This window comes from Scleropages formosus, chromosome 24, assembly GCF_900964775.1.
Source record: "Scleropages formosus chromosome 24, fSclFor1.1, whole genome shotgun sequence".
Taxonomy (NCBI): Eukaryota; Metazoa; Chordata; class Actinopteri; order Osteoglossiformes; family Osteoglossidae; genus Scleropages; species Scleropages formosus.
The window spans coordinates 20932666-20951716 of record NC_041829.1 but is presented as its reverse complement, the minus strand read 5'-3'; the positions used below and the strand labels follow the sequence as shown (position 1 = coordinate 20951716).

At 48.2% G+C, this 19051-nt stretch overlaps 2 protein-coding genes across 9 annotated transcripts; one reads left to right on the top strand and one right to left on the bottom strand.

Annotated features, from left to right (window-relative positions):
• Positions 1 to 4: 4 nt before the first annotated feature.
• lnx2a (ligand of numb-protein X 2a) lies at positions 5 to 6345 on the bottom strand. Of its 3 annotated transcripts, XM_018760831.2 has the most exons (10): positions 6268 to 6345; positions 3300 to 3781; positions 2688 to 2902; positions 2385 to 2584; positions 1932 to 2309; positions 1589 to 1756; positions 1306 to 1483; positions 1004 to 1229; positions 554 to 712; positions 5 to 362 (listed from the first exon to the last, which is right to left on the bottom strand). In XM_018760831.2, exons 2-10 carry the CDS (start codon positions 3692 to 3694, stop codon positions 227 to 229), a joined length of 2055 nt encoding a protein of 684 aa, XP_018616347.1. In that variant the 5' UTR covers positions 3695 to 3781; positions 6268 to 6345; the 3' UTR covers positions 5 to 226. The 3 variants fall into 3 exon arrangements, with proteins under 3 accessions (XP_018616347.1, XP_018616344.2, XP_018616346.2); XM_018760828.2 differs by having other exon boundaries at positions 1932 to 2584; XM_018760830.2 differs by having other exon boundaries at positions 1932 to 2584; positions 2703 to 2902.
• Positions 6346 to 8667: 2322 nt separating this feature from the next.
• On the top strand, positions 8668 to 18608 carry pdx1 (pancreatic and duodenal homeobox 1). 6 transcript variants are annotated; one of them, XM_018761191.2, is made up of 5 exons: positions 8668 to 9381; positions 11350 to 11437; positions 12168 to 13035; positions 17343 to 17681; positions 18056 to 18608. In XM_018761191.2, exons 3-5 carry the CDS (start codon positions 12567 to 12569, stop codon positions 18082 to 18084), a joined length of 837 nt encoding a protein of 278 aa, XP_018616707.2. In that variant the 5' UTR covers positions 8668 to 9381; positions 11350 to 11437; positions 12168 to 12566; the 3' UTR covers positions 18085 to 18608. The 6 variants fall into 6 exon arrangements, with proteins under 6 accessions (XP_018616707.2, XP_018616706.2, XP_018616705.2 ...); XM_018761190.2 differs by having other exon boundaries at positions 8668 to 9417; XM_018761189.2 differs by having other exon boundaries at positions 8668 to 9438.
• The last annotated feature ends 443 nt before the right edge of the window (positions 18609 to 19051 follow it).

Here is a 19051-nt window from a genome sequence, read left to right as displayed (position 1 = left end):
GGTACAGAAGGTGTTTATCTAGACAAATGGCAGCACACACGTATAAAACCCTCCTGAGAGCAGCTGGTGCAACTTGCGCTGCTGAGGAGGCCTAAGGCTGCCCTGCAGGGGGCATGGCAGGTTTGTAAGGCCTTTTTCCTAAAGATCAAAAGTCCTACCAGGTGCATGTTCTCTGTGCGAACACTGACCCGGTGACAGTGCAGGCACAGTTATGGCCTCGGTTCTCCTAGGCCAGGCTGCCAGGCCAGGACACCACAGTGAGGGCCACCCTGCTCCGCTGCTCTTTCAGCATGGGCACAAGCACCGAGTGGCTCATCCCTTCCGTGGACAGGCCGTTCACGGACACGATCATGTCCCCACACCTACAAGACCAGATGGATGCTCTTCAGAAAAGTGAATTAAGGTTCTACCTGATGGTTCTAGGCAGTTTGTGGGCTACCTGTACTCGAGACATACCATAGTTCTGTTAAAAACAAATTCCCATTGTGCAGCATTTAAAACAATGTACTGGCAGAAAAGGGCTACTAAGGTCACCTAAAGGGTGTGGACTTACTTTAGGCGGCCATCGTAGTACGCAGGTGTGCCCAACACTATGGTCTTAATGAAGAAAGGCTGCTTGCCATGGTTCTCCTCATAGCCCCCCACGATGCTGAAGCCCCAGCTGCCCAGGTGGTTTCTGCGCAGGACAATTTCACGCCTGCTCTGCAGGTAACTGCAACAGAGTGTGTCCACAGCAACTGAGCACCACGCCAGCTGTGTTTCGGTAGCACTCGCGTTCACCGACTTAGATGTAACTTCTAGCAACTGCTTCCCTTGGTTGAGGTCGGCACAAATTCTGTAAACCTCACACAGAACATCACAGGTCCTGGAGCGGAACATTAAGGGTGAATGGAAAAGAAGTGTGCAGCTGAGTAAGGGCTGTGAGTGCAGACAGGCATGAAAAGGTCTGACTGAAGCTTGCATCTATACAGATCCGTGTACGGCGTACGGGCCAATAGGGTACCTTGGCAGCCCGAGCCATGTGATCCAGGACGGTGACCAGTTGGCATCGTAGTCATTGCAGTGGGGATGCTCCTCGCCTGCGCTGTGCCCTTCCTCTGACACAGTGGTGACTTCCAGCGCCTTAAGCAGGACAGAGCAAGAGGCTGCACTGGCCTTCAACGTTCCCACTGCCTCACTGTGGCTCAGGCTGGTTAGGTCCTGACCATTAATGCTCAGGAGGACATCACCTAAATGCAGAGATGTCAGAATAAGTACTGGATGGACGGACGATCCGGGCAGGAGAGGCTGAGGAGGTGTCCTGACCTCGTCTGATACGGCCGTCTCTCGACAGACAGCCATGAGGTTGGACGCTGGTGACAAAGATCGGGAGCTCTCCGCTCTTACTGCCTCGGCCGCCCGCCACGGTCATGCCCAGGGACTCGTGGGCCTCTTTCTGGACCGTGATGTCCTTCTCCTGACAGGCGACACACTGGGACAGCTCCTGCAAAATACGGCAAGCTGGGACTTGCACATCGGGCTCAGACCTGAGGCTTAGCAGACGCAGGGCTTGGTGCCAATACACGCGCGCACACACTCACTCACTCACTCGTTGTGCTCGCTGCTGTGCCACGACTGGACTGGCAGCCAGACTGTGGGAGAGGAGCTGGCCGCTCTCGCAGCACCACGCTTCCTGTCCGTGGCTGGTGTAGGGCGGTGGAGTCGGGCTTTCCTTGTTTGGCCGGCCAATCAGGAGATGGACTCGTTCCCCACTGGCCTGAGAGATGAGGGTGAATGGAATGGACATTAATACATTCTGCTTAATGGACTCAGCCTGGCTGTCACAGCACTTTGGCGGCCCTGCATCTTTCTCTTCAGCTACAGCTCCATGCCGACTGCTGCGTGATGCAAACGAGCTGTTGCTCTCCACTGAACGAGTGTCTCTCACACACCTGGATGATCTGAGCAGCCTGCTCTGGTGTGCCGTGCCGCAGGTCATGCTCGTTGACAGCCAGCACGCGGTCGTTGCTGCGCAGCCGGCCGTCTTGTGCGGCGAGGCCGCCCTCCAGCAGGTCCAGCACGAAAACGCCCGCCTCGTCTGTTCGTCGCACCAGTTTGATGCCCAGCTGCTCTGCCGAGTCTCGCTTGTGCAGCGTAATGCGAATGCAGCCCTCGGACACCGTGGGTGTGGCCGGCGACGTGGGAACTGCCACCGGACGAGGGGCTAGACGTCGCTCCCGGAGCACGGTCAGCTGCAGGACGGAGCAGGGCTGCGACAGAGCCGCCCGAGCAAAGTTGTGGGGTACGTTGCTAATGTCCGTGTCGTTTACCTGCCGGGTGCAGACGTACGAATGTGAAGGCGGATTAGGGGAACAAACCGAAACTGGGGGAGGAGCCGAGCTCACCTGCAGTATCTGGTCCCCCGCCAGCAGACGGCCGTCACGAGCGACGGTACCATCTCGGTACACCTCCTGGATCACCACGTTGATGAGTGGTGTCTCGTTGCCCCCCACAATGCTGATACCCAACTCGACACTGGGGTTGGAGCGCGATACCTCGATGGTGGTGAGCTCACCCTCGGGAATCACAGGCAGCTTTGAACAGCCTGGGTTTGAGACAAACACTGATCACGCAAAACACTGGCACCTTTGGAGGGGGTAAGCTGACACTCGGGGATTGCGGTAAACGCTGATCGCACAAACACACACAGCAGCGTTGCTCACTGTCTTCTTCAGTGTTCTCTTCAAAGGCAGGGTTGTTCACTCCAAGCCCACTGGGCCATGTGGGAACGCTGCCGCACGCGTGGGTACTGCTCCCGGGGGGCGACGGCGATCGCTCCTTCAGCGCCGTCCGCTCCTCAGCCCCCCCGCTCTCGGCTTGTAGACGATCCAGCGCGTCCCTCTGACTCTGCATTCCTGCACACCTGAACACAACACCTTTTCGTATCGATGTGCACCCAATCCTTCGGGGGAAATCGGTTCTTCTGCCTGCGGGTGCTCATAGGGCCTGAGCCCACGGGTTTCATTAATGAAATATTAATCTACTGCCACTCGCACGAACCCACAGACACCCACGCTGCCTGCAAGTGCACAAAGTGTCCAGTGTCCATCTGAACTTCTTACTGCACATGTGAAGTTCACCCTCTACTACCTCAAGCTCCTCAGTGAATTTGCAGTACGTGCAGCTGCTTCTGTGTTTATACGTCTCTGAAAGATTTTGGAAACACGTCTCCTTTATGCGCCTACCAGCGGGCAACAGCATGTGGCGTGTGATGTACCGAACACCTGAATCTCAGCACAGGTGAGCGTGAGGCATCGTACCTGTACTGCAGGTGCGCCTCCAGGTCTCCCCGGGGCATGCTGTGGCTGCAGGCAGGGCTGAAGGGGCAGGTTACAACCAGCTTGTCCAACAGGTTGTGCACCAGGATGCTGGACTTGCGGCAGAGCGCCTCCTGCAGGCACGTGCGATCCAGCGGGCAGAAGTCCTTTTCCTGTAAGAAGCTGCGCAGGCAGCATGAGCAGAAGGTGTGTCCGCAAGGCGTGTCCAGCGGCTGCACCAGAGGCTGCAGACAGATGTGGCACACCAAGTCATCGTCCACCTCCAGCCGGTAGTTGTACAGGTGGTTCTCCTGGGCACGGTGTCTCTGGCCACACACAGCACACAGTGGGTCAGGTGATGGCTCCCCAGGCCCTGTCTCACCGCTGGCACTGCCCATGTTACCAGGCTGCTTCTGGAGGGGAGCTGCTCAGAACTCCCACTTGTGAGCCAAAAGCCCTGGTCACACAGGGTCCAGCTGCATCGCCTGGAAGAAGAAAGAAGAAGGAGCGGTTCAGAGAGAACACGGCAACAGCAGGATTCTTAGCTACGTAGGGGGTGATGTGGAGACTCAGCAGGGAGCGCTGGTGCCTACAGCTCCAGGGCTGTGGATTTTGGATGTGGGTCCAAATCTGAAGGCAAAAAAATGAAATCAGCTGACGGTGACAAGGCGCCAGAGGTGGTACACTGTAAAAGTGACTGCGACTAACGGTGGCCAGAGAAATCCAGAGAACATTTGTTTTCTCTCATGTATGTTGCTTTGAAATGAAAGCTTCCGCTAAACAAGTAGAAGTAAATGTAAATCATTTGTCACCGTTTTATCTACCATGTAATACACCCCCTCCTTGGTGTACTTGGTCTTGCCATAGCTACCGGAACATCCTGTCTCTTGCTGAAAAGACTACAATTAGTGTGTAACACAATGACTAGTTCTGATAATGACATGTTTCCATGACAACGGTGCAGTGCCACTGTGACTACCTGGTCCTACAATGTGTCACCATAGTAACCAGTGCTTATGAGCTGTGACTACTTCCTCTTATGACGAACCTGTCTTACTGTTCCAGTTCTGCTTAATGCTGAGACAGAAGTTTTACATTTCTGGCACCTAAAACGCAAACAAAATTACTAGACAGGACTCAACAATTTTGCGAATACACTACATTTACCGACAAATTTACCAAAATAAATGTTGCTTTAACCAACCAATGTCAACAAGAGCTTGGCCCGAGTGAGGGTGCGGTGAGCCGGAGCCTGACCCGGCAACACAGGGCACAAGGCCAAAGCAGGGGACACACACACACCCAGGATGGGATACCAGTCTGCCACAAGGTAATGTTTGTTTATATTTATCATATTCACATAAACATTTCAAAATCGTATCTTAGTACAGCTACATGTCTGGTTGCACACATGGTAATTTTCATAGCAGTTTTATTGTGAAACAAAGTGTAATTCTTGCATTGCACAACTTGCAAAATGAAGAACATTTCTGAAAAATTCTTAATAGAACATGCAAGTTAATCTACAGTTTGATCAAAAGCACCTGATGCCTTTCAAGGCTTCTGGAAGTATGTTCTGTTGACTCATGAATGAAGAGCTACATTTTTTTTTAACAATTCCGGCCCCTTCATGTCTCGTGAAAACCAAAAACAGCTTTCCCGAGTAAGAGCTTTTCACCAACAGTCAAGTGTGGTGGTGGCAGTGTGATGGCCTGGGGTTTTTTGTGCCACCATGAATTCTTCCCTATATCAGAAAATTCTAAAGGAGAATTTCAGGCGATCAGTTGCCAGCTGAAGCACGCCTCGGCCGTGCAGCAGAACAGCGGTCCCAAACATACAAACAATTCAACGTGAGAATGACTGGCAAAAACAAAATGAAAGTTATGGAATAGCCCCATCAGTCCTGGCCTCATTCTCACTGAGATGTTGTGGCAAGACCTGAAAAGACCTCTTTGTGTTCAGAAACCCGCAAGCGCTGCTGTGCTAAAGTGGTTCTGCATAAAGAAGTGGTCAAAATTCCTACACAGTGAAGTGAGACCGTGGTCAGCCTCTACAGGAAGCACTTAGTTGCAGTCATTGCAGCCAAAGGTGCCACCACCACAGTTACTTTCCCCAGACATACCACAGCACCGTTTCTATTATACACCATTTCTCTGTCATACTCTGCTCACAATCCTGTAACTGACAAAAAGATCAGCTCATATTCACTGCCAACTAGAGAAGGGGACAGGGGAAAATGCTTTCTCACAGCACTGTGACTGTAAGCTCCCCCAGAAGATATGCTATTTATTTGTATCCAGGCCACACTTCACCCATTTGCACTGTCACAGAGTAGTGTGGATCACAAGCAACGCAACATGTTTGTATTTCAGCACACAGCTGCTAATCCACAGAAACCTGGAGAGGCCCAGTCAAGGGCAGCAGAGTCATTTTCTCACATGTGCATCAGCATCAGTGACTCGTGTAAAACACTGTCACTCACAGCAGTGCTTTCTCAGGATTGCAGGAGCACTGCTCTTCATAGTATACCCTTCTTCACCTGTATGGAGGGTGAGATACCGGAGACCGAAACCGCACTGGTGACTGGAGCGATTGCAGCAGGAACAGGTGAGCGTGGTTGTTGTGGGAACAATGGACATCATCATCACCATGGCATGTGGATGATGATAATGGAGACACACTCATCGCTCATTCATTCATTGTGTACGATGAGTAAACACACACCTCTAAATGGAACCGAGGCTTTGCCAGTTTGCAGCCAGAGTGGCGGACTGCGCTGGATACATGTATAAAGGACCGCTTCCGACACAGGGCTCCGCATGATCGCCGCGGGTTGTCACTGCATGCCGCCACAACACGCGACCGAAAATCATGTCACACACACACACACAGCCGCGGCGCTACGTACGGTCCATAACACACACAGGTGACGGACGGACGCACGCACGCACGCACGATTTACCACACCTACCCTGCCTGTCTTCCTCGCAAAGAGGTGAAACGCCCTGTTGGAACAATTCAAGAAGACAACAGCATCCGCATGAACCGGGTGACATGCAACAGCGCGTTTAAATGGCCCAGTTGTTGCTACGCTGGAGCTCCGCCTCCTGTCAGTCTGGCAGTGGAGCGGCTCGCGGGAGGGCAGGGGCAGGGCGGCTCGCGGGAGGGCAGGGGCAGGGCTGCCCGCGTACATTGCCTGATCGAAAGAGGACCAGAGAGCGTTTCACGCGCTCATTAAAAGCTATCCGGCAGAGCTCCAACACACGGGTTTTTATCGCACATTACATAAAAATACTGATGCATAGATTTGTAAAATACGACGTATTATACCTAGTGAGTTATTACATCTTTTTTCATTCAGGAGCGCCATGGTGGCACTTCTCCAGGGGTCCTTGCTTGCGCTGTAAATCTCCAAATCTGTAAATACTGCGCGAACGTGAACAATAATACTCTTCTGGGAGGAATTGTCCGGTAAATATATGGCAGAAGACAGCGACTTAGAAAGGTTAGTAGCTTATGTAGCATACGCAGGAGCATTTAATGAGCTAGCCTAATCTAATAATAATATTATGCTATCGCTAAGGGAAAATGCTAATTGTAATGCTCACGTGCCGCCTCAGAATGATGTGTTGAGGTGCGTGGACGAGCCTGCGGGACGGTTTCTTAGCCCGCTGTTCGCCTCTTGGGTGTAGACCGCAAACTTCAGTGACAGCCGGGAAGTGTAGGGTTAGGTTTTCAACGGTTCCTCCTCGTCCCGTCCCCCCACGCCACGGTCGTGATGAACTCGAGTCGTGCCCAGACACTCACTCACTCACTCACTCACTGACACACACAGATCCAGACGCAGAACAGAATGCATGATCAGGCAGCTGTCTCTCTCTGTGTGTCAGAGCGCGTACCCGTCCCACACAGCACCCGCCCGCCTGCTTAAGACTCAAGTTAAAGTTGCCAAACGTCACGTCATGATGATGGTCTCTTCGTGGTGCCCTCAGGAGAGCCGTGGCCGAGCTGCTGCAGGAGGCCAGTCGGGCCAGAGTACGAGCGCAGACCATGGGCCCCGCTGGCTGGTGAGTGAGTGAGTGTTGGTGCCGCTCAGAGCTCATAGTATCAGTGGAACAGGCTGTACATGTCTGTCTCATAATATCTCAATATCTCATCATATCACAGGCTGGGTGTTCAGCTTGTAGAACGATGGGATGGGTAGTGCTGCTGCTGCCATAGCTACTGCTGGGTTCTGGGTTCGCACTGATGGGGCTAAAATTGCCCTGAATAGTAAGCCCGTTGTGTGGGAAAGGCAGGGTATATATTTTTGGAAGATTTTGTACTGGTTTCTTGTTCGGGACCCCATATGAGGGCTGAATGTATTTTATTCGTTTACATGACTCCTCTTAAAGGCGATTCATAGTGGTAAACCACTTTTAGTGATTTTTCCTGCATACGGGTGAGGTCATTTTTACTGGAGCAGTTCAGGGGAACTACCTTGCTCAAGCGTAGTACAGCAGGAAGTGTAACTTGGGTGTGAGTAAAAGGCATTGGGCCTAGCCACAATGCTATCCGCTGCCCCTGAATACAAAATAATAACTAAAAGCGGCATAAATATTTAAGAATAGTTTTACGTGTCTCATGCTTCCCATCTGTCTGGTAGAGATCTCAGCAGCCACCTGCAAGCTAATGAAAAATGTGCCGTTAAGAACTGCTCCAACAAATAATAAGAATTCTGCCTCTTATTTTGTCACCCCTCACTTTCTCTGTCTCATTTATGTTTTTGTTTATTTTATTTTTTCTCACTTTGATGCATCCTTGCCAGGATGAAGTGTCCATTACGGGGAACAAACAAGCGCTTCCTGATCAACACCCTTCGAACTGCCACCCAGCAGCGCCGGCCCATAGGCCAACCCAGGACTGACCAATCCGGAGCCAAGACGCAAGAGGCAGAACTCAGAGCCGAGCCGGTCAGATCCAGAGCAGGCCAGAGTCCAAAGCCTAAAAGGCGCGTTCATTGTGAAAGGCACAGAAACCGATCCCGTTCCCCGGTTGCTGGTCCTGATGCTGCCCACAACCCTTCGAAGCGCACAGTGATTGCCCAGGCTTGTTCCCCACGAGCTGAAGGTGTACAGAAAGACACGGGGTCACGAAAGTGACATTCCCACCTCTAGGCTCTTTCTGACAAGAGCCAATGTTCCTGTGTGTATGGGCAGTGTCTCCACTGGAACTGCTGACATTCCATTCACACTTTACCTCAATTTTGATGAACTCTGAGGACAAGAGAGAGGTGGCTGGAAAAATTCTCAGGGGTGTGTTGGTTGATGAGGAAAGGCTGCAAAGGGAGGCAACAGTTGGACAGTCGCACAGAGGAAAGAAAGAAGTGTGACTGGATCAGGAGCCAACAACTGTACAGTTGCTCAGATAAGTTACAAACTGTGGCGTTTATGTACTGCTTTACAAACTCTAAATTGTATAAATTTAATTGGTCTACTTTAAAACTTGTGTGTAATTTGTGGGGAAAAAAAAGTCCTTTGTGCCCTTTGTTAAAATTAAAGTTCATTCTTAGTCTTTCAACTGAAAAGGGTAAAATCTGTTTGAATACCCTTATTTTTGTGACTTCTGTAGGACGTAAGGGGCCTTCTGTTTTTCCTACAGTGACAAGTCTTAAATTCACTTCGGTCCAGCAGAACATTGTATATCTGTCATGCATCTTTGACAGGAAATTTTTTGCATGTGAAGGAACATGTTTCTACAAAATCAATGTTTGATCATGTCACATTATAGTTTATTTCAGACTACTCCTTTGCATCATGCTTTACATGATGCAAAAAAAGTCTTGAAGTCGGTCTGCTTTTTTTCCCCCTTATATGGAGTAAAGTTTCTTTATTTTAAGAATAACTTGCAGGCTTTGTAGAGAAGGAAATTGGTACTGTGGCCTTTACTCTGGCCACTAACAGTATTTTTTTTTTTTTTTTTTTGCTTTGGCATACTGATACAACAATAGGCATCTGTTTTCCCAAGAGCCAAGCCTTATCGCGTCATTGTCGGTTGTCTCCAGAGCGGCGGCACAAGGAACCAGGCAGCTGGGGCCAAGGTGCAGGTGCGAGACAGCAGCAGGGCGCTCTAGTTCCCACTGGTGACTGAATGCTGACCCCTGGTGATCCCTTGAGCCCAGTACAACAGATTTAGATAAGTAACAGGAAATTGTAACACATTATTAATATCATGTTATGTAAATCCAGTGACTTTGGACTATCTGACCTGAGGTGGCATTGTGTTGCTGTGGTGGTGTTTTAACCTGCACAGAAACACAGACCATCTGCTGAGGTCTGCGAGTCTGCACAGTGTTCGAAACCCTACATTCCATGCAGCACAGCCTTTGAGGTTCTGGCAGGGCCCTGGACAGTCCAGGGTGAGGTCTAGGCTGCAGGTTCTGGGCCGCTCCTAGAGCAGAGTTATTCCCATTAAAGTGTCGTTAGCATTCCTCGCGGATTAGTCTGCTCCTTGCGTGTATTTGCTTAGGCAGTGAGCTGTCGCCACTGGAAATCAGCTTGTTATCGCATTTCACTCTTTCTGACACTTACACCTGTATTATCAGTAACTCCTTTCTAAGCGTGACAAAGGGGGAAAAAAACTGCCATCGACAACCGGAGATGTGGATTCAAAAGTGCCTTCATACAGCCAGGTACCCCTCTCTAGAGAGTCCAGGGTAAGTACCTTGAATAAGGGTACTACAGCAGGAAGGGCATTCGAACCTGGAACCGTCGACTAGCCCTAGCTACTATTCTACCTGCCACCATTCACAGTTTCCACTTCAATGGGTAGTTATATAGCTGTATTTTAATTTAAATATATGCCAGTGCATAGCCATTTAATCAGCCAAGAAGCAGCAATTTGGACAAGACAGTTTGTGATCATCTGCCCTGTAAAGACCATAATTGTGACAATGTTCATTTACCCAGGACTCCACTGAGCACTGTTGCTAACAGTATCGGTAGTATCTTTGCACCCCCTATAGCTGACAAATGATTGCGCTCTGCGCAAAATGCGCGGTGCCTCGCGGCCGCACATAACCCGTCCAAAGTGTTTAACCCCTGTAACTGGTTTATTGCGGTCTAATTGAAAGTAGCCGAATTGGCTGATGGCGACCCAGGTTTATATTTGACAGCCTTTATTTCCACGCCTTGTCCGCCTTTCCCCGAAAGCCATTACGCACATTTGTGCTCTTTGGATAGAACTCCAAGTGACTTTATCGCGTTCACGCTTCAGGAGCGCCATTCATTGTGCGCGTTTCTGCAGTGGCACGTAGTTGGGGTTCGAGTGACCCTGCCTCGTGCTAAACCATGACCAAATATAAAGACCATTAAGCGCAATTACTTGGACCGTCTGCGGTGAAATGGGTTTGTTACAACTTTATGATACGAGTAAAGGCCCCATTAAGTTACTATGGCAAGCTTTTCGAGCGGCTGCTCACAAACAGAGCGGCAGAGCTGAATCGCTCGTTAAATAACAGAGTGGACGAGGCTTCGGTCCACATTTCCTTCAGGAACCAGTAACGCTCTTATACTTTCCCCTTTGGCATATTGCACGTGTGAGCGCACGCCGCCATCCAGGGGGACCATCAATGAGCGATAATATTCTTTACATTTATTCGCGAATATTGTGTGTGTTGGGGGGTTAGGATTTCCCTTCAGGACTGTAGTGGTCTAATACTCACAGTCACATGACTGAACTAATAAACGGTTGAGAGAAAATTTTGCAAAACCCCAAATAAATAGCACAAAGCTTTTGATACTTCACTTGGGCTCATGCAACCCAATATTTTTGTGCAACTCCAGTATTTATTGCTAGTATTTCTGGACTCCACCACCTGACAAGCTGTTACACCTCGGTATGTACCTATACATTTACATTACTAATGATTCCTGTAGAATAATGAAAAACCGATTCCTCTTTGGAACACAACATAATGGTTAGGTGTTCAGGTGTGTCAGAGAAGACAGAATAACAGGCTCGTCCATTTCCACGATCAACTTCTCCTAAGTGTGTTTACTGTCCGTTTCCTAAGGTCCGAGCGATCAGCAGCGGCCACGGGCCACATGCACCGACCCCCCCCCCCCCAGTGACGGAGCACCCCTCATAAACCCCTTCCCTGCGTGAGTGTAAAAACCCCGCTAATATTTGCTAACGCGAAAGATTCAGCGGACAGCAAATCACGTGATTCAAACCGTCTCTGCTTCCCAAGCAAGTCACCTTTATTTTAACGCCATCTGTGCCAAAGCCAGGACATGGTGAAATTTACGTTTTATTTTTTACGGAACAAAATATACAACATGTATTTTTCCTAGTAGGTGTAACTAACGTGGTTGTGCAAGTAATGCATCGTCACGTTTTTAAAACGATTAATCTTGTGAGAAGTGCGGCGTCCCCGCAGGCAGAGACACGCGGCAATCGTGTCACTTAAGCAGATTTGTTAAATGGAGTTAAATGAGCCATTTTAATGGGTGCAAATTTAAAAAATGTACAATTACAGCACGAGAGCTGTGTAAATATGTCGGCCCGAGAGAGCGGTCGAGAACACGTTATTAGTGGGTTGATCTTTGGTCCGGAGTGGATTCTCCCCACCCACTGGATCTCCAGGACAACCACGGCCACACTGGGGGTGTTTATGTGCGGCGCTCGGCCCTGTGTCCGAGGCGATCGAATCCCCCGCCGCTGTAGCTTAGAGCTGGTTGCTCTCCTTAAGAAAGTTTACGCTGGAAAGCGTCGCGTCCTAGTCAATTTGCACATCCTGTTATACTTTTTTTTTTTTTTTTTTTTTTTCTTTTTTAAATTAATATTCTTGAATCAGGTACATGACATTTTGACGTCTGATCTTTGTTCCAGAAGCACTCCCTGCTGCTTCATTTATTAGCAGCATAATCCAGCGCTCCCTCCGTCCGCGGAGATAAGGGTCCGCAGATTCCCCCGCTCACCTGGCCGGCCGTCGCTCCATTAGGCCCCACCGCAGGTGTTTCTTAGATACCCGACGGCAAACAGCCGTGTTTACCGAGGGGACTGATCGACACGTGGGTCACTTGTCGATTAGTGCGGGACTGAGCGTGGAAAAGGCGAGGGGAGTGACAAGTAAGCAGCTTTTCCCACGTTGTATCAACAGTGACACCGGTGGGTCGGCGCACCGGGGTCACATGGCGACAGACACACCTATGAGGGCCTGTCAGCGGTGCCTGGCGCAGGTGACCGCAGGCAGAGCTCCAGTGCCGCGCAGGGGCAGCTCGCGAGCGCATGAGCACCTGTGTGCTGGAGGAGCCCTGGTCACCAGCAGCGATGAACAGGGAGGAGCAGTACTACTCCTCCTCCTCCTCCTCCTCCTCAGCAGCGCACCTCTACAAGGACTCCTGCGCCTTTCAGAGACCCCCGGGCCCGGGGGATGAGTTCAGGCACAGCCCCCCGCCGTGCCTCTACATGGCCCGGCAGACGGCTCCAGTGTACCCCGCGCCGTCGCTCGGTTCCGTGGAGCCCCAGTGCCTCCCTGAGAGCGGCCCGTACGAAATGCCCCTGATGCGGGAGGACCCGGGGGTGGCACATCCCCACCCGGCTCCGCAACACGCACAGTCCGTGCTGCAGTCCAGCGCGGTGTACGGACACCCAACGGAGCTGGCGATGCTGCCCGATCGGAGCCGGTATCAGCTGCCCTTCCCGTGGATGAAGTCGACCAAGTCCCACGCGCACGCATGGAAAGGCCAGTGGACAGGTAAGACACGCGGAGCGGTGTCCGTAGGCGCCCCAAACGCGGTAGGAAGGCGCGTGCGTTGTTTCCATCTGAGATTTCGGGTCCAGGTTGAGTGTTCTTGGTATCCGTGTGACTGCACCCAGCTCATGGGTACAACACCACACGTTTTTCATGTTAGAAAGACACTTTGACTCATTTCTTGTGACATTTAAACACATCTTCGGTTCCGTGTTAGCGGGACTTTACAGTCGGGCCCAAGATCCAACAAGAGGCAAGTATTCAGCTACAGAGCTTTAGCTGATGTGATATAAATGTCTGCGCGTTCATGTGGTGCAGTGATCACAAAGTACAGCTCATGGCATTATTTGATACATGGTTTTTTCCACTATTTTGGTGATTTGGAATCGTCGATATTCTGATTAAGTTTTATCAGCTACTCGTGTGACTAACATCGGTTCATATGGTGGAAAGAAACAAACTAACTGCACTAAAGAATCACACGTCTGTATCTAAGTGTGTGTCTTTCTCCTAATGTAATGAGCACAGTATTTAAGATGTTCGTCGCTTTGGAGAAAAGTGTCTGTCTGATAAATGAACACATGATCATGTAAATGTAAATGTCTGGAGAAATGAACCTTTTTTTCAGTTAGACCACTAGTATATATAGAGTAGTAACAGTGTTTTCGCTCCAGTAACAGATGTATCGAATAATACAATAAAATACCAGGTACAATAAATTACAGCTAAGAGCTGTTAAATACTTTGTAGAAAAAAATACAGGGCGAGGAAAACACCGCCCGAGTAATTTTTATGTTTCCATGTATTGATGATGTTGAAAAGAACGATACGGAAAAAATCACGGACCTGTTTAAATGATTCCTACAGTAAGAATATATGAGATACGGATTTATTTATATGACAAAGGTTCATGTGAATAGTTGTGTTGCATTAACCCTTGATTGTGTTCGAGACCCTTTGTGTTTTTGGTATTCCTGTCGAAATTAGGCAGCTCATTCTTATTGAGTTATAATCTTAAAGCAATTATTATAACACATAGATCATGAGCTGAATTTGTTACACCTTTTAACGAATTCAATCCCTTGTCATTATCACAGTTCTACACTTATTCACTTATTGTCCACAGACCTCATTTACCGGAGATGGTGGTGTATGTGTGAAGGCCTAAATGTAACATGTGAAACTCGTTTCATTATAATTTTACCGATACAGTTATACTAAAACCAACCACATCTGATCGAACAGATGAACAAATAATGAATGAAACACGTAGAATTCAAAGAAACGCGTGATAATTAATTTTGTTCAGATGCCTGGCGGATCCCACGTGTCCGTATAAAGAAATAGAACAAACATGTTTATAATAGATAAAAGGAGTAGATTTGTGGGAACACAAACCGAAGGTTAAAATATATCGTTTCGCGCCGGAACTCGGGTGTAGTTTGCTATCTCCTTTATTTTCACTGATATGTTTTAATTAAATATAAAAATAAATGTAATTATTATAGAAACGTACGGAAACATCTACGGCCCAATGAAACTTTACGTACAAATATTAAAGAGATTAGGAATATCAAATAAATTAACAAAAACGAATTAGTATTAATCAAGTGGAAAGAGAAATGTAACCTGCGAGGCTACACAGCGTGATGATATTATTATTATTATTATTATTATTATTAGTAGTAGTAGTAGTATTGCTAGTTATTTTCTCGACACCAAATCCTAAACCATTGTTATTATTTTGATAGATTAGACCAACGAATCGAATGGATCTGATTCTTTTAAATTATTTTTAAAATCATGCACAAATTTTCGCTTGTGTTAAAAAAGAAAAGTAGAATGAATGATCAGTGAGAAGAAGGGCTTCGCCTGGCATAATAAGACTAAGAGTGAAGTGCTCAGTCAGTGTTCGTGGGCTCAATGTGACGCGCAGGACTGTTCCGTGTTACTCTTACGCCGGTATACAGTGTTACAGTACAGTGATTACAATGATTACTGTCATTACCTCCGTAGCTACTGCACCATAATAATAATTCGCTCTGAAGTTCTCGAGTCTCGCGTTAAAAAGAAAACCTTTAAGTTTAAGTGCTGCTCACGAAGAAACTACACAGTCGGTGCTGCTCTTCCAGTAAATCGTTTCGTCGGTGTTCGGATCAAGTTTTATCAGCTATTCGTGTGATGAACGTTGGTTCGCGTGGTGGAAGGAAAGAAAGAGAAAAAGAAAGAAAGAAAGAAAACGAACTGTACTTTGTAATCACACGTCCGCGTCCAAGTGTCTCTTTCTGCTCGTGTAACCAACACATCGATTGTATTTTCTATGAGATGTTCGTCGCTTTGGGGAAAAAAATGTTTGATAAATAAATACATAGAAATGAATACATGTAAATATAAATCGTCCTCGTATTTGTGAGAATAAATGATGTTGAAACTTTCTGAGGGAATTAGAATCGAGGTGACTGAGATGGACTTAATAATAATTTGAAATAATTAATAATTTTTGAAGGAATTACTATTTAAGGAGAAACTAAATGAGTACAGTGTAAGAGTTATGGACAGAGTCGTGGGAAGGCTTGTGATGTACAGTAGAAATTTTAGGAATGGTACTACAGAATTAAAGTGATCAGTTGTTTACTGGACTGAATCAAAATTTCCATGCATGTGCACAAACACGCAAAGACATTTATAAATGAAACTATTTCCAGCACGTGCACACTGTCATTGTCACTGTCACTGCCTTTGTGATGCAGCGCTCACACTGGGAAAAAGTGCAATAAGAAAAATTACCGTTGCTGTCAAATATTGTAGTTACCTGTCGTCATACTCTCAATAATATTGCGGATTAAAATAAATAAATAAACTATTACTGTACATAACAATAGTGGTATTATTAGCTAGTAATTTGATTAATTTGTCGCTCTGGATAAGTAGACTGCATTGTGTTACGAATTTTACCGCTATTGCCTTAGCAAATCAAGTGATATCTCACATGCGCGCACACACACACACACACACACCCACCCACCCGAGCTTATTATGACCCCTGAAATTTCTCTTATTTATGGGGGATCAAGAACAGAACAGGTTCGTCCCACCGCGGCTGTGTTCCGGCGTTTGTTCTTATTTAATCAATTTTTCACATAAACACCTTCAAGAGAGCAAAAATGTTCCCGTGCTGTATCACTTTTAAAACATTTTAATAATAGCCGGACACATTTGTAAGAGAAAAAAGACTCGCAGAGCTCGTGCCAAGTGGAAAATACGGAGCTGTAAGGTGTCTGAGCGCAAAAAGGGCTCTGAACTCTTAAGGGCCCCGAAACCACCCCCACGCCACGGCCATCCATCTGAAGGAGCTCGTGGAATCACCCACGTGTGTCTTGCAGTCTGTCTGTCCACCAGAGCTGCGGGACAAACTGCGGTCGGGCCCAAGCGCAGGGAGGAGCGCGCGCGCTGCTGTGTCCCCTGCCACGTGCGTGTCCCCCGCATCATTCCACCTTTTCACACAGAACATAACCAGGGACAAGCAGCGCTGCTCAGTAAAATATCATGAACCCTTCAAGACCTCATGTATTGAAAAACTGAGCGCTAGAGGCCACTTAGTTAATACGAGAACAAAGGGCAGGTGATGTGAAATTTTCCTGAAAAATTAAAGCATCCATCATTTCAAGGGTTGTTCTTACATGTGCGACATCCTTGGGCGGAGGTGTTCGGATCCCCACAGAGCAGCACATGTACCTTTGAGCAGGTGCTCAACGTTTACTCCTCCAGCACACACACAGCTGTAAAAGTGCTCCGCTTGCCCCATAAATAGAGGTAATAAACCACACAAGGCATTAGATGGCTGTTCTCCCACATTTGAGGCTTCCGGAACTTTGGATCTATAGCTGACAGGAAGGCCGACGTTTTACTTTTTTAACCAAATTGGGACAGACTCTTTTCCTTGGAGTGTTGCGTGTAAGTGAACCACAGAGGACCCGAGGACGTGCGGATCTTTGCACGGAGGGTCTCCTCCCTGTTTATGGGAAAGGAATAATTCTGAGCAATGTCCTGTTTCCACTTTTATTATGTCCTTATTATAAGAGGAGTGATAATTTCCGACAGTTTGTCCCGACTGGTGACAACTGGCCACCCGATCAGTTGAACAGGTTTGTAATTCCAAGCGGTGAAATTCTCAGCTGTTCTCAGCACTCCAACGAGAAGCATGTGAGGCTTTGATGCACGTGTGGCGAGTGTTCGAAGAGCATGTAAAAGAGGGTACGGTGGGTGGGGCAAGGTCGCCGACTGACTCCCTTCTCAATGCCGTGCTGCAGGCCCCTACATGGTGGAGGCTGAGGAGAGCAAGCGCACCCGCACTGCCTACACTCGCGCGCAGCTGCTGGAGCTGGAGAAGGAGTTCCTCTTCAACAAGTACATCTCACGGCCGCGCCGCGTGGAGCTCGCTGTCATGCTCAACCTCACAGAGCGCCACATAAAGATCTGGTTCCAGAACCGACGCATGAAATGGAAGAAAGAAGAGGACCGCAAGCGAGTGCGAGCCGGTGATCCCGAGCAGGACTCTGCCATCAGCTCCGGTGACCTGAGGGAGGAGCCGAGCATGGTGGTCCCACCCACTGCACCGGAAGCCACAGCATCCAGTTCCCCCCTGGCAGGTCAGACTTCCCAAAGCCTGTAGAGCCCAGTATCGCCATAGTTCTCGAACCCTGGGACTTAGGCGGAACACTCTGGAAAAGCCCTCCATCCTTAATGGTGTATTACCTAGAAGTAGTACATTTACGCTGACGTCTCTTCATTTAGTAGAATGCAGTGATCACTGCGTAACGTCTATCTGACACTTTAATCCAGCGTGATTTAGTGTTCCATACACTGCCAGTTAGCCATCTATACAGCAGAGCAATGTGTCTCTCACACACACACACACACACACACACACACACACACACACACACACACACACACACACACACACACACACAGTGGGACATTGAAAGTCACCAGTTCAACAGAAATGCATATTTTTGTGCAGTGAGGGGAAACCAGAGGAAGTCCCCATGAACACGGGGAGAACACACAGACTCCGTACGGAACTTTGTACCGTGCTGGTAGCAGGTGTATGTTGCTGGCCTTCAGCTGGAGTGTCTCCTCGTCACACGGGAAGCGTGGAGATGCAGAGCGACAATGCTGATGAAACATTTTTCAAACGGTCCCACCACCTCCCATGACCCGGCGCAGCCTGGTATGACTGGTATGAGCCAGGTGTTCAGAGGAAGAACCTGCCTCCTGTGAGCGTGAGCAAGATATGAGAGAGGAAACTGTTCCATTGCCCCACCTTGACTTTATGAGTAGCTGTTGCACAGCTGGAGCTCATTTCTGCCAATTCCCGAGAGCTTGAGTTATGTGTTCCGAGTTGAAATAATTTATGGAAAAAAAAACAAGTAGGCTGTGTGCTGCTTTTCTTGAAAGACCAAGATGTTTCCATCATTTTGACAATGTTGGCTTTGATGTGTATATAATTAATGAATTGTTTGTATTTAATGAGTGAAACAGGTAATTGTGATCAAATAAAAACAATAGAATAAGTGGTGTATTTTGATTTATTGAGTTACCTGCATGCTGTGGATCTTTCCCTCCATCCCCAAGGGTGGAGCACTCTTCACGTTTGCGTGAAAAAGAATAATGGTTGAGGAGCAGTTGGTCTTGGGTTCCTGCACTGTGTACTGAACCTGCAGGCAGGACCCGCTAAAGCTGAGTCCCAGGTGTTCATGACACGTATCGCTGTTATTTAGCTGACGTTACATTTTTACTGTATCCTGTGGCCCAGGTTCGAATGACACCTCCTGCTGTACCACTCTTGAGCGAAGTGGTCACCATGAGTTACTGCAGTAAAAAAAAAAAAAATTCTCAGCTGTGTAAAAGGGTCGATCAATGAAGCAGTTTCACGCTTAGTTTTGAGAAAAGCAGCAGCTAAATGTGTCAATGTGGAAAATCTGAAGCCCCACTAAACACACACACACACACACAA